Source organism: Suricata suricatta, chromosome 1 (assembly GCF_006229205.1).
Source record: "Suricata suricatta isolate VVHF042 chromosome 1, meerkat_22Aug2017_6uvM2_HiC, whole genome shotgun sequence".
Lineage (NCBI taxonomy): Eukaryota > Metazoa > Chordata > Mammalia > Carnivora > Herpestidae > Suricata > Suricata suricatta.
In genome coordinates this window covers 146,225,899-146,238,315 of record NC_043700.1, presented here as the reverse complement: position 1 = coordinate 146,238,315, position 12,417 = coordinate 146,225,899, and the positions used below count along the sequence as shown (strand labels likewise).

The 12,417-nt window shown below is 37.0% G+C and overlaps 1 protein-coding gene across 15 annotated transcripts in view; it reads left to right on the top strand.

Annotated features, from left to right (window-relative positions):
* Window positions 1-12,417, top strand: part of ADGRL3 (adhesion G protein-coupled receptor L3) — a 504,973-nt gene that overhangs the window by 353,383 nt on the left and 139,173 nt on the right. For all 15 annotated transcript variants that reach the window (XM_029945427.1, XM_029945417.1, XM_029945384.1 and 12 more), the window contains 3 exons: window positions 724-1,026; window positions 2,900-3,003; window positions 11,596-11,781. In XM_029945427.1, coding sequence (XP_029801287.1) covers window positions 724-1,026; window positions 2,900-3,003; window positions 11,596-11,781 — 593 coding nt within the window. The remainder of the gene's footprint in view (window positions 1-723; window positions 1,027-2,899; window positions 3,004-11,595; window positions 11,782-12,417) is intronic.

The window sequence follows — 12,417 nt, the reverse complement described above, 5'->3', positions numbered from 1 at the left end:
AATAACCTATTAACATCTGGTCAAAATCTCACCAATTTTATTTGGAATTTGGAATGCATTTCCTTATTTTAACAAATCTAGTTAGAAAATAATTAATGGCACAACTGATTGGAACCTACTTATACTTTACATTAGTAAATGTCAAGTTTGAAAGTTTTGTTAAGATGGGTCAGTTCCAAGAGCATCAGGGAGATCATCAAGCTACTTTATGTTAAAGAGACTATACTCAGAATTGTCCTTTACCTTTCAGCTTGAGAGCACTTTAATTTTTGATGCCCTTTTCTCCTAATCCCTTTCCCCTAATTGCTTCATCTTTAGAAACTCATGTTATACTTAATGTGAAAAGTCTAGTATACATAGCTCTCTCCCATTCTGTGTACCAAGCTTGAAAATTCTAAGGTGAGGGCTGTAAGTATTAATCCTCTAATTGTTATAAAGGCTTGAAACATTAGGAAGTTTACTAAAGAGTTGAATTATGCTGTTAACTCAGTTTTCTGAGATTCAAGTTGAGTAGAACCATGACCAAGCCTTCGTTTGGCCCAGGTCAGATGGCCATCATCATACCAAAGTGCCACTTAGATGCCTTGGTATTGGCTTTTTTTTTTTTTTTTCCTCATGTGGAGGGCTCTTGGAATTGTCAGATGAAAATGGTTTCTGAAGTATGCGGTTACCTCGAGGTGATGAGCAAGCAATGTAGGTCTTTTCTTTTGAATTTTATTTCAGAAATCTCTACCACAGGACCTCTGGGCATGGGAAGTACCACCACCAGTACCACCCTGCGGACCACAACTTGGAGCCCAGGTAGGAGTACCACCCCATCAGTGTTGGGAAGAAGAAACCGTAGTACCAGCACCCCATCTCCAGCTGTGGAGGTGCTTGACGACATGACCACACATCTGCCATCAGCAGCGTCCCAAATCCCAGCCCTGGAAGAAAGCTGTGAAGCTGTGGAAGCCCGAGAAATCATGTGGTTTAAGACCCGTCAAGGACAGATGGCAAAACAGCCATGCCCTGCAGGAACTATAGGTACGTGTGTCCCCCTTCAAACAGTGTATATTCAGAGTTTGAAAATACATTCTGAAGAAATCATGTGAGGTCAGTATTTTCACCCGTGGTGGGAGATACCTGGGTGGAGTTGCAGTTAGGCTGCGCATGTCCTGGCTACTCAGGACCAGCCCTTCTGCGCAGCCCAGAGTGAATTCCTGGATCACTGGAAAGGAACCAGTTCCCATGCCTGGCATCTACCATCAACTGTCAACTACAGAAAATGGGGTCAAGGACTTTTACGTTACAAGATGATCATTGAAACTACCTAAAATTTAATGGAAGAGGAAGTTTGACTTCCTTTTCGTAAGTCATCATAGCCATTCTTTAATAGTCAAGGGCTCTTCACATAGACAGGAGCCGGTCTCCCACTACTCAATATCCACTAGAGAGAGCAAGCTCTGTTGTTTCCTCCAGGAGACACTTAAGAGATAAATAGTTCTTCTCTCTCCTCCCCACACCTTTTTTACTGATGTGACTCATAACATCCCCCAATGGTAACCATATTATTATTTATAATTTTACCAGACATAGCCTGATTTTCTTATTGATCTTCATAAAACTAATACTTGATACACTACATAAAATTTGCCTTATTTCATAAAATATGTAAAGAAAGAAAATATACAATAGATGTCACTGTGCTAATGATAGTGACTCTGTCTTTGGGTTTTATTGATTTGATTACTTCAAACAGGTTTGTCTTAGGACCATGCCAGTGGGAATATAGTATTCTGAATTCTATAGTATATGAAGTGGTAGAAAGGTCAGAAAGAATTATAGAAGCTCACATGTAATTTTTTTTCAGCAAAGTATTTAAAAATATTCTGAAATCTTTGTTCCGTTTAGGAAAGGATGCAATGTTTAGTTCTAACATTTTCTGTGGTACCGAAATCAGTTTGATTCCAACAGTTTGAAACCTTGTCTTTTAGCACGGTCCCCTTCCTTCTGGGCCTCAGCTCCTTCATTTCTAAAAGAGAAATAATAACAGCCCCCCACTTCAGATGTTTGTTATGAAGGTTAGTGAAATACTTCATTTGAAAGCACAACAGAAATATATCATTATTGTTCTGTGAAAATTGGGAGGGAGATTTAAAGGAAGCCTCTAGAGCCCTCCCAGGTGAATGTCCTTATGCTGACATCTTATTTTTAACCTTTTTTGTCTCCTTTGCTGTACCGCTGTTTAGACTCACACTTGCTGTCACTTGAATTATTACGATAGTGTCCCCCAAAACTACATATCTCCCCTCCAATTCATCCTTTGTGCTGCTGCCACAGTTATCTTACTAAAACCTTAATCAGATCATTTCTCTCCTCTGCTTAATGTTCATTGATTTTCCAGCACCCACAGGTGGCAGACAAGGGAGTTTATATGATCTGATGTTGCCTGCCTTGCCGAGTCCATTAAACACAACTCCTCTATACAGTAGACCTCAATTTAAAACATTAGAAGTCTCCCAATGGGCACCTGGAGTGCCCTTTCCTACCTTGTCTTCCTGGGAAACCTGCAAACTGACTCCTTTAAGACTCAACTCCTATCTTGCCTCTGAAAACGCACACAATAAGTCCCATGGAGGCAGGCACTACATCCGTCTAATTTATGATATGTTCTCTGTACCTGGTGTAGTTGCCAACAAGTGCTTTAAAAATACTGAATGTGTTTGTTTGTTCCTATGCATTTTTCCCAGTTTCAGTTGTTTGCCAGGCTCTGTATGTGGTGTTTCAATAAACATTAGCTTAGTTTAATGATCTCAATTTTGCCGGTGTTCATACTTAAACATAACATGGATATAAAGTCATTTTAAGAAACACGGTGTGAGTATTGAAAGCAGACCTTTTCCTCTTATTATTTTAGGAGTGTCAACCTATCTATGCCTGGCTCCTGATGGAATCTGGGATCCCCAAGGACCGGATCTTAGCAACTGCTCTTCTCCTTGGGTCAACCATATAACACAAAAGGTAAATCATGTGACTGACAAGGAAGGCTTTGCCAAGCTTAGATCCTCTGCTGTTGATTCTAACTGTTGCAAACAAACTAGTTAGTATTTTTTAAATTAATGTGGAAGTCGTCTCTTATTTTATTTTTATTTAAGATTTAATGACAACCTTTGATATGCTATGAGCTAATCTAGAATTTTGTTGTTCTAAAGGGCAAATCCATGAACTTCCTCTAAACCAGGCAATATTGCTTATAATAATTTTATTGTTAATAAAATTTTTATGATATTGTGAACTATAGGTATAAAAGTCCAAGAAGTATTATAAATTAAGCAAGCAAAAGCTTCTAGCTACATGCATATGGATTTTCCTGTGGAAATAATAATTACCAAAAAAAGTCTACCTTTGGAATCTTAAGCTATTTGATAAATGTTCTGTAACCTAATCATTTATCAGTGTTAAAATTATACATATGTGTGACAGAATCTTGCAGACTCAAATTTTCAGGGCTTATTTGGTTGCAATATGTTCAACATTTTTAGTATTAATGCACTGTGAGGCTTTGAATTGATTTCATTACAAACAGAGACCAGATGTGCATTTATGCCACAAGGGCTATGGGATGAATCCTTATTATAGCAATTTGTGTGGATTTATGCACTCCTAAAATGAAGAGTCCTTCTATGACACATTAGCTATGCTGAGGAATCTCTGAAAGAGATTTTTTCCTGAGAAATATTACGAATGATGGCCTTACTAAAAGCCTGCCTGTGCCGTTTGCTCCTCTCTCTGTTTTTAACCAGGCCAGTCCTCAATAATATACTGTATAATAATCCATAAATATCTACCCAGTGGATTATTTAGCAGATGAGCCATGACTATCTATTTACCCTAAATCATGGAAGAACAGTGGTTATATTGACTCTAGTTACCCTCTTACATATGCATCTCCATACTTGTTGCCATTCATAATGATGCTTCTCCAATTTCAGCACTGTTCCTGCCACAGTTTTTATGTCCTTTGATTTTATTACAATGTAGCTCAGACCCCAGGGCAAATAACTCTTGCTGGATGTGATCAGATTAAGAGATCAGTCGCATATCTCCTTACATTAGCAACTTTAAAAAAATACTCCCTACATACTTAGCCCAGGGGTTGATATTAATGCAGTAATAATTCACCTAGAAAGCTGAGTATTTTCATCATAATTCCTGAATATGGTTAGGCTATTCCATTGGAGGAATTACTGGGTGACTTTAACTGATAATGATGCTTAATTCTTTTCTTTCCTCTGCAGACCTCCTAATCTTATGACAAAAGAGATAATTCTTTGCAAAGACCAGACAGCTGTTGCCCATTTGATTTGTGGATGGGTGTTGTTTTTTTTTAATATAACAAATATGTTCCATTATTCCAGAGCAATTCTGTTTAATCCTGTAGAGTCTGTAAAATTATGTAAGATTATAATTATAGTAAGATTATAGAATTTAGGCAATTGGAATTTATAATAATACCCTAATTTCAGTTTTCATAAGTTTATGAAATCTTCAAGAGTATAACAGAAGGCTTTGGAGCATTCTGAATCAGATTATATAAATAACCCAAGGTCAGTGGTGGAGCTGGGGTTTTAGCTGTGTCTACCTTTATCAAGACATCATGCGTAGCCACAACACTGGTTAAACTGCACAGGTTTACTGCCTTTATATCACACTTACTTCCCTAGTCTCTCTTTACTGTTGTCAACCCTTTTACAGTGTGCCCCCTCAAACCTCAAAATATTTATGCTATCCATGGAATATAAATGGTAGTTGAAGAGGTCTCTTTACCACAAAACTCCAACGCTTTTAAATATCAACATTGTAAGCCTCCAAGAGAGAATTTGTGTGCAGTGTTCATTCAGCAATTTGTCCATTTATCTTCCTATTCTCCAAAACATCTTTCACAGAATTCATACCTCTGCTCATTTCCTCCCCCAGTCCCAGATAGGACATTGGAAAAGTGTTTACAGGGAGTGTTTGGGGGAGCAAAGGTGAACTGCAAGGGATTGAGCGGGAACCCAGTGCTAGTAACCGAGATGGAGCTCTTCCCAACCCCAGACCCACAGTTGCTGGATCAAAGGAGTGACTAAGAATTGGAAGCAGGTATTTTTGAGGGGAAAGAAGACCTACAAACAAGAGACTCAACTTAGCCCCAGGCAACTTTTCAGACTGAGACCAAAGGGAAATAAATACACTGACCTCACTCTCCCTCCTCCTTCCATTCACTTGCCAACCCTCCCCATTGGACAAACCCAGTGGAAGCCAGAGGAGAGAGGCACTCTGAATAACATTCTTGTAAGTTCACCCTCTAGGACAGAGAGTAAGATGGAGGAGGTTGAAAAGTGGCCTTGACCCAGGAATTGGATAGTTCTCAGCTTTATGTTTCCCTTCTCTTATTCCTCCTCCCTTTCCCATTCTCTTCCTCTTCTCCTTTCTCCCTGCATTGCCCCTCTTCCTCCCTTCTCCTTTCCTATGGCCCATCCTCTCTCCTCTGCTCTGAACTTTCCCCCATTTTCTAGTGGATTTTTGATGTCATGTTGAAAAATTAAAGTGAAATAGTTACCTTTCATGACTCATTCTTTCTTTCTTCCCCCTTTTGTAGTCTTGTGAACTTCAGACTTTTAAAATAAAGGAACACTTTTTATCCCCAATGAAAGCATAGATGAGAAAAGAAAGGAGGGAGTCATTCTCTGTAAGCAGTATATTCAGTTTCCTGAGTGAATGCATCCTGGGGTGTGAGGCACCTCCTTTATGGCTGTATAGTGCTTCTCGGGGTATTCCTGAGGGCTTTCGAGGAAAGAACACCCCTGCATCACAGTCCCAGCATCTATACCACAGGGAGATCATTCTTTTCATTATCACTAATACTGCCCACCCACTGTGTATCCAGCACCACAGTAGACAGCAAGTGTACACAAGTGCTTGGGTCAGGATGCTTACTTTAGTTTGAAAAATCACACTATATTTTCATGTTTGTTAAGAAATGAGTTATGCACACACACCTCTACCCCCATCCTGGCAGCCAGGCCAGGAGGAAGAGAACAGGCAAAGGATTTTGATGGCTTCTGATTCACAAATGAATTCAGGCACTGACATACTGCTGAAATTATAAATTAAACTTTGTATGGTGATAAAGAGTGGATTACATTTTATTAGCTAAAATGTAAGCCTTTAAAAAAAATGTAAGCCTTTAAAGTCAGAATTTCATGAAGAAATTTGTTGCAAACTAGCGAGAATACTTTCATAATGATGAGATTTAATATAAATATAATAGGTACAGAAAGGGCAAAGCAAAAAGTTGTGCACTAAGTGGCCTTTACCCCAGCAACAATAGAGAGGGAGGTGGGAAAGAGAGAGAGGGAGAGAGAAAAATTGGTAGGTAGGTGGGTAGATAGATGGGTGGATGGGTGGATGAATGGATGGATGAATGGATAGAAGGAAAGGCATGTTCAAAGATAAATAGATGAGTGAATAGAAAGATAAATTAGTCTTCAAATTAATTTTTAAAAATATTTTCCAGCTTTTCTTGAAAGTCAGGAAATTAGTTCAGAGCTCGGCCTCATCACACATCTGTAGCAAAATATCATTTTCTCGCCATAGTGCCTATTTACTAAAGTCTGAGTCTAGACTAGACTCAGATTCTCCAAAAGGAGTTTATATTTTCTGTGTTGCATACCTTCAAAAAGCTTATTGCACTTTGCATTTCCTCCAGTCTTTTTCAATTGAAAATTCTTTGAAATTACAGTTTTGAATAGCTCCCATTTTTCTTTGCATGTGAAGTGAAGTAAGCTTCCTATTTTATCACCTAGTCACTATTATATGGAAAAGAAATGTCTGAGTTGTCACTGGAAAATAGTCTTTCTATTTCTAGCAAACTGAGGAGTCTTGTCTTTTGTTTGTTCACCAGCTACTGACAGATTTTGAGATAAGTAGAGTTCTTCCTGCATTTTCTAAAGAATGATGTGAAGATCTAGCATTGTTGCTATTTTATGGTATAAATGATGCCAGTTGCCTGCCTTGGAAGACTATCCTGTCACCCAGATTGTAATTTCTCCATTCTTTTCCTCTCCATAGAGATTCCATAAATTGCTTCTTAATTTTATCAGAGATTGGTAGGGTTTCTAAAACTTCAGGCAGTTGTAAGATAGAAGCATTTAATTGTTTCTGTACCTACTTGACTCTGATGTAGAGCAAAATAGCATTAGTAGATCTTTCAAAGAAATGATAACTATATACTCAAACACTATGAGAAACTCCTTCATGAATTGGTTTGGCACTCAATTAATGTTTGATGTAATAAATCTCATAAAAGGTCAAAGCCTATTTCAAAGAAAATTGTTTTTACATGTGTCAAAATTTGACATGTAAATAGGATCCATCTCTGTCATAATTATCCTCAACTAAAGCTGCAGGGTTTTCCCTCCCCTATTCAAGTCCTGGATATAATCCCACCATTTGAATACAGGCATTAATTTACTAATCCTCACAGAACTCGTAAGATTTTTCAGTGTGTGTGTCCTTATTGCTGAGAAATAACTTAAGTAGAATTTAGTGAAAGAAATATTAGAGACAGACATTTTCATTAGGTCTGTAAGCTAGGATATACAGAATAACATTATTTCAACTCTGCCTTTTTGCACAGAAGATTTGAGGCAGATTCAAGATATGCATGCATTCGTTATACAGAAATGAGATACTTGTGGTCCATGACTACTGGGGTGAGAAAAGTAAATAAGGCCATCAAGACAGTGGAGTAGCCGCTGGCTGCCACCAGAAAGAATACGATCATTGAAAGAGTGGTCTGGAAAGCAACCTTTGAACGAAGCGGTGAATGTTGAGGTCACAATGGCTTTTGGAGAATCCAGTTAATGGCATTACCATGGAGCATGGAGTGCCTCTCTTTCTTTACCCTCCTATATCCAATCAGAGAGTAGGCCTGTCAGTGTACTTAGAAGTCTCTCCCAAATCAAGCCACTTTTCACTGGTCTCCACGGCTGCTGCCCTAATCCACAGCAACTTCTGCTGCGGTAGCCTTTTAGCAAGTACCCTTTCATTAATGCATTCACCCCTGAACCTTCTAAACCATTCTCCTGAGTTGGATTTCAAACACAATTCTTATTAAATCATTCCTGTTTAGACATATTAGTGCCTTTCCTTGATCTTAGCACGATTCCCCAAATCTTCATCATGACTTATGAGGGGGACCACTTAATCTACCCCTTGCTTCCCTCTCTGGCTGTCTAAATTCAGTTATAGTACACCTTGTGCAGTTCTCCTACAACCCCCTGCCCCTCCCTCCTGAAAGTGTCTTCTGCCTGGAGGCCCTCACCTACATCCTACCCCAACCCTTTCTTTTCCACTCCACCTCAGATGAAATATTCTTTAGAAAAGCATTTGCTAAATTATTGTCTAACTTTATACAGTTGTTAAAATGCCCTTAAACTTGGATTCTGTATTGCACTCCACAAAATTCAAATTAAATAATTTTATAGTTAATTTATTAACAGTCTTTTCTATTGCTAGTACATAAGCACCCTTTTATTGGGAACCATTTTTTTAGTATTGTATTCTCAGACTTTGGCATAATGCCATTAGAAATTCAAAATTTAGTTAAAGAACAAATGAACACATAGACTGAATGAATAACTGTTGAAATTATAGAGATAGCCATCCTATTTTTAAAGCAAGATACAATACACATCTACCTCCTACACTACACAATTTATACTGTGTAGGTTTCAATATTGAGTTCCAGAGGTAGAGAAGAGTGCTTTTCCTTTCTGCTGTACCTAGAGTACCGTCTTCCCAAACCGTGGTTATTCTAATTGTTAACTTCTGTTGCCTTCCCACCCTATTTCCAGATGTTTCTACCTCCCCACTATACTCCCATAATATCTCATATACAGCCCTATTATTAAAACTTCCTCATTGGGGCGCCTGGGTGGCTCAGTCAGTTAAGCATCCTACTTTGGCTCAGGTCATGATCTCACAGTTCATGGGTTTGAGTTGTGTGTTAGGCTCTGTAGTGACAACTGGGAGCCTGTAACTTACTTCAGATTCTGTGTCTCTCTCTACCCCTACCTAGCTCGTGCTCTCTCTCTTACAAATAAACTTAAAAAAAAAGTAAAATTACATCATTGCATTAATATTATTTACCTTTATGCTCCTAACCCCAGATTACCCTCAAACTTTTTTCAACATGGACCATTTAAGTAAGTCAGAAGACTCTAGAGATCCTTCTGCCCTGACATTTCTCATAGAAGAACTAACGCATGGGGATAGAGAAATAGAAGAAAATAATGTAACAGTCAACAAAGGTATAAAGCGATTGTACAGGGGCGCCTGGGTGGCTCCATTGATTAAGGGCCCAACTCTCGGTTTCTGCCCAGGTCTCAATTTTGTGACCTCAAACCCAGAGTGGACTCTGTGCTGACAGTGCAGAGCCTGTTTGGGATTCTCTCTCTCTTCCTCTCTCTCTCTGCCCCTCTCCTTTTCACACTGTCTCTTTCTCTTTCAAAATAAATTTAAAAAAATTAAAAAAAAGCAATTATACAACACAGTGATTAACAAAGACCATGGAATTACACAAATATATCCATTAATATAGGAATAGCATACATAGAAACAACAACAAATGCCAGCACACTATGAATCATGCATTGGTTAAAAGAACGTCCCCTTGAAAAATTATAGGAATTCCAACTACTGGATATGTATATGCACAGTAAGAGTTTTTCAAAGTTACCAAGCACTTGTATCATGTGTACCATTCAATAAGTCCGAATGGAATACTGAATTTGAATACTTTGTGAATACTTAGCATCTCACTAATTTAAATTAATGAATACTAAATTTCATAAATCACTTATTGATTATTAGATTACTGGTAAGCAGCCTTACACTGTACATAAAATTAAAACCTATGGATTATAATCACGTTTATGTCACTCTGTGACCACTTGGAAGTACTTTCATGACAGTCAGTGAACCATGAATGTTACTTTGATCTACATTGAATTTGTTATGTACTTATCCTTGAACCCTATAATATGTTCCATTTGGTTTTACAGGTATCTTAGCTATGTAGGTCTTGACCATATTTTACAAATTTATTAAATGTAGTGCAGGTATTTACTATTTTAAGGATTTCTAGAAATACTGATTATACATAATAAATACTTTAACCATTCCTCTTGTAAAATTTAAACATTACAAAATAAAATTTTCTCTTTGATTCTCATCTTTCAGACTTTGTGCTTAAATATATGTAAAAGAAACACATAAAAATATCATGTTTTATGTATCATATTTCTTTTTCATAGATAGCGTGTTTATATGCTACTTATGTTTTGTGTTTTTTATTTCAAGTAACATGCTAATTATATTAGCATATATAAATAATTTTTTATACTTGCATTTATTGTAACTTGACATTGCGTGTTGAAATTTGACGTTAATGATATTGATTTGTTTTATGCTTTTAAACCACTGTACAATATTCCATGATATTTATATACATGAGCAGTTTTTTGCAGGTCATAATCCATTTTGTTTTGTATTCTAAACAAACTAGGATGAACATCTTTAATTATTTCTCTTTATAAAGTTACACTGTTATATATTTAAGGGTTTTTTTTTATTATTTTTGAGAGACAGAACACAAGTTGGGGTGGGGCAGAGAGAGAATGAGATACAGAATCTGAAGCAGGCTCTAGGCTCCAAGCTGTCAGCACAGAGCCCAACACAGGACTCAAACTCATGAACATGAGATCAAGACTTGAGCTGAAGTCAGACACTAACTGACTGAGCCAACCAGGCGCCCCTATGCTTAAGTTGTAAGAGCGAAAGACATCCCTATCTCCTTGTTACCCAAAGCTATCAAATTTGTTCACGTGAGCATGGGGTATTAGTTTCTGTCTTTTGAAACAACATCTTTGGAGTATTGACAATTTGATATATTTTTATAGAATATAGTTGAAAAATAAGCATGAAGCTTCAGAAAAGGAAGATGTTAAAAACAGCAATAATTTGCTACCTAGTGCATTGGTAGCAAAATCTCTTACTTAGTTAATAAGAAAATGAAGACCCTTGAAAAACAGGAATTGTATTTGGGACAAATTTTCACAGAGCTTAGCATCCAGTCAGTATCCATTGTGTATTAAGTACTAAGTTAGGCACAATGGAGAATCTGTGCTTGCCTCTGAGAACTTAGAATATGGTAGGGGATTCACAACTGCATCACAACTCAGCATCTGACTTAGAAACTCACAGAGAAAATCACAGGGCACACCTTAGACTTGACCATTCAAATGGATAATTAGGGTAAGAACAATTTTTAGAAGAAAGACTCCTCAGGGGAGAGCTTCCTAAAGATATGAATTTCAAGTTAGGTATTGTCAAAAAAGACAATTAATAGGGAAACTCAGGGAATATATTCCAGGTGAAGATGGAGTTAAATAATATGTCTTGGCTTGATGATTATAAATCTTATGCAAAAAACAATTGTTCACAGAGACCCAATAAAATCACTTACTTAAGATCTCTTTTCTTTTTATTCTATTTTCAAAACTGCAGTTGAAATCTGGAGAGACAGCTGCCAACATAGCTAGAGAGCTGGCTGAACAAACAAGAAATCATTTGAATGCTGGAGACATCACCTACTCAGTCCGAGCCATGGACCAGCTGGTAGGGCTCCTGGATGTGCAGCTCCGGAACTTGACCCCGGGCGGAAAAGACAGTGCTGCGCGGAGTTTGAACAAGGTAAGGACTCTAGTTACGTATCTTTACAGCTGCAGTAGAATGAATGAGGCTTCCTGGTTAATTTCTCCTTTCTATAAAATCAGTTTGTTCTAAAGAGCATCACTAGTTATATTCAGTCTGCTTCACTATTTTATTATTAATGATGACCCACCCTATTTGGCCTTAAAGACACAATAAATGATAACCTCTCCATATATTTTTTTAATTTACAATTCTATTTTCTTTAGTGTTTACTGTTTTGAAAGCTAAATTCTGGCAAGGTCAATATGAGTAAATGTGATTTATTTTGCTTCTTTTTTTCCATTTAAACTTTTGTATTAAAATGACGATAATAAAACAAATGTCTAATCAATAAGTATAAATTTGGAAAATAGCCACAATGAGAAAAGATATTAGCAATTCAATAAAGATGTTTTAAAAATGAAATGACTTAATCTAATTAATATTATACTTAAAAACTCGTGAGACAAGTAATTAGGTTTTAATTTGTATTTCGTTTTGATACTTAAATTACTCAGATTTTACTTCATTATGTTAACACATAGAAGGTTTAATTGTATTTCAGCAAATCTGAATTGTAAATAATAAAAAAATAGTATATTTTTTTAATTTCACAGAGGATACATTTTATGTATT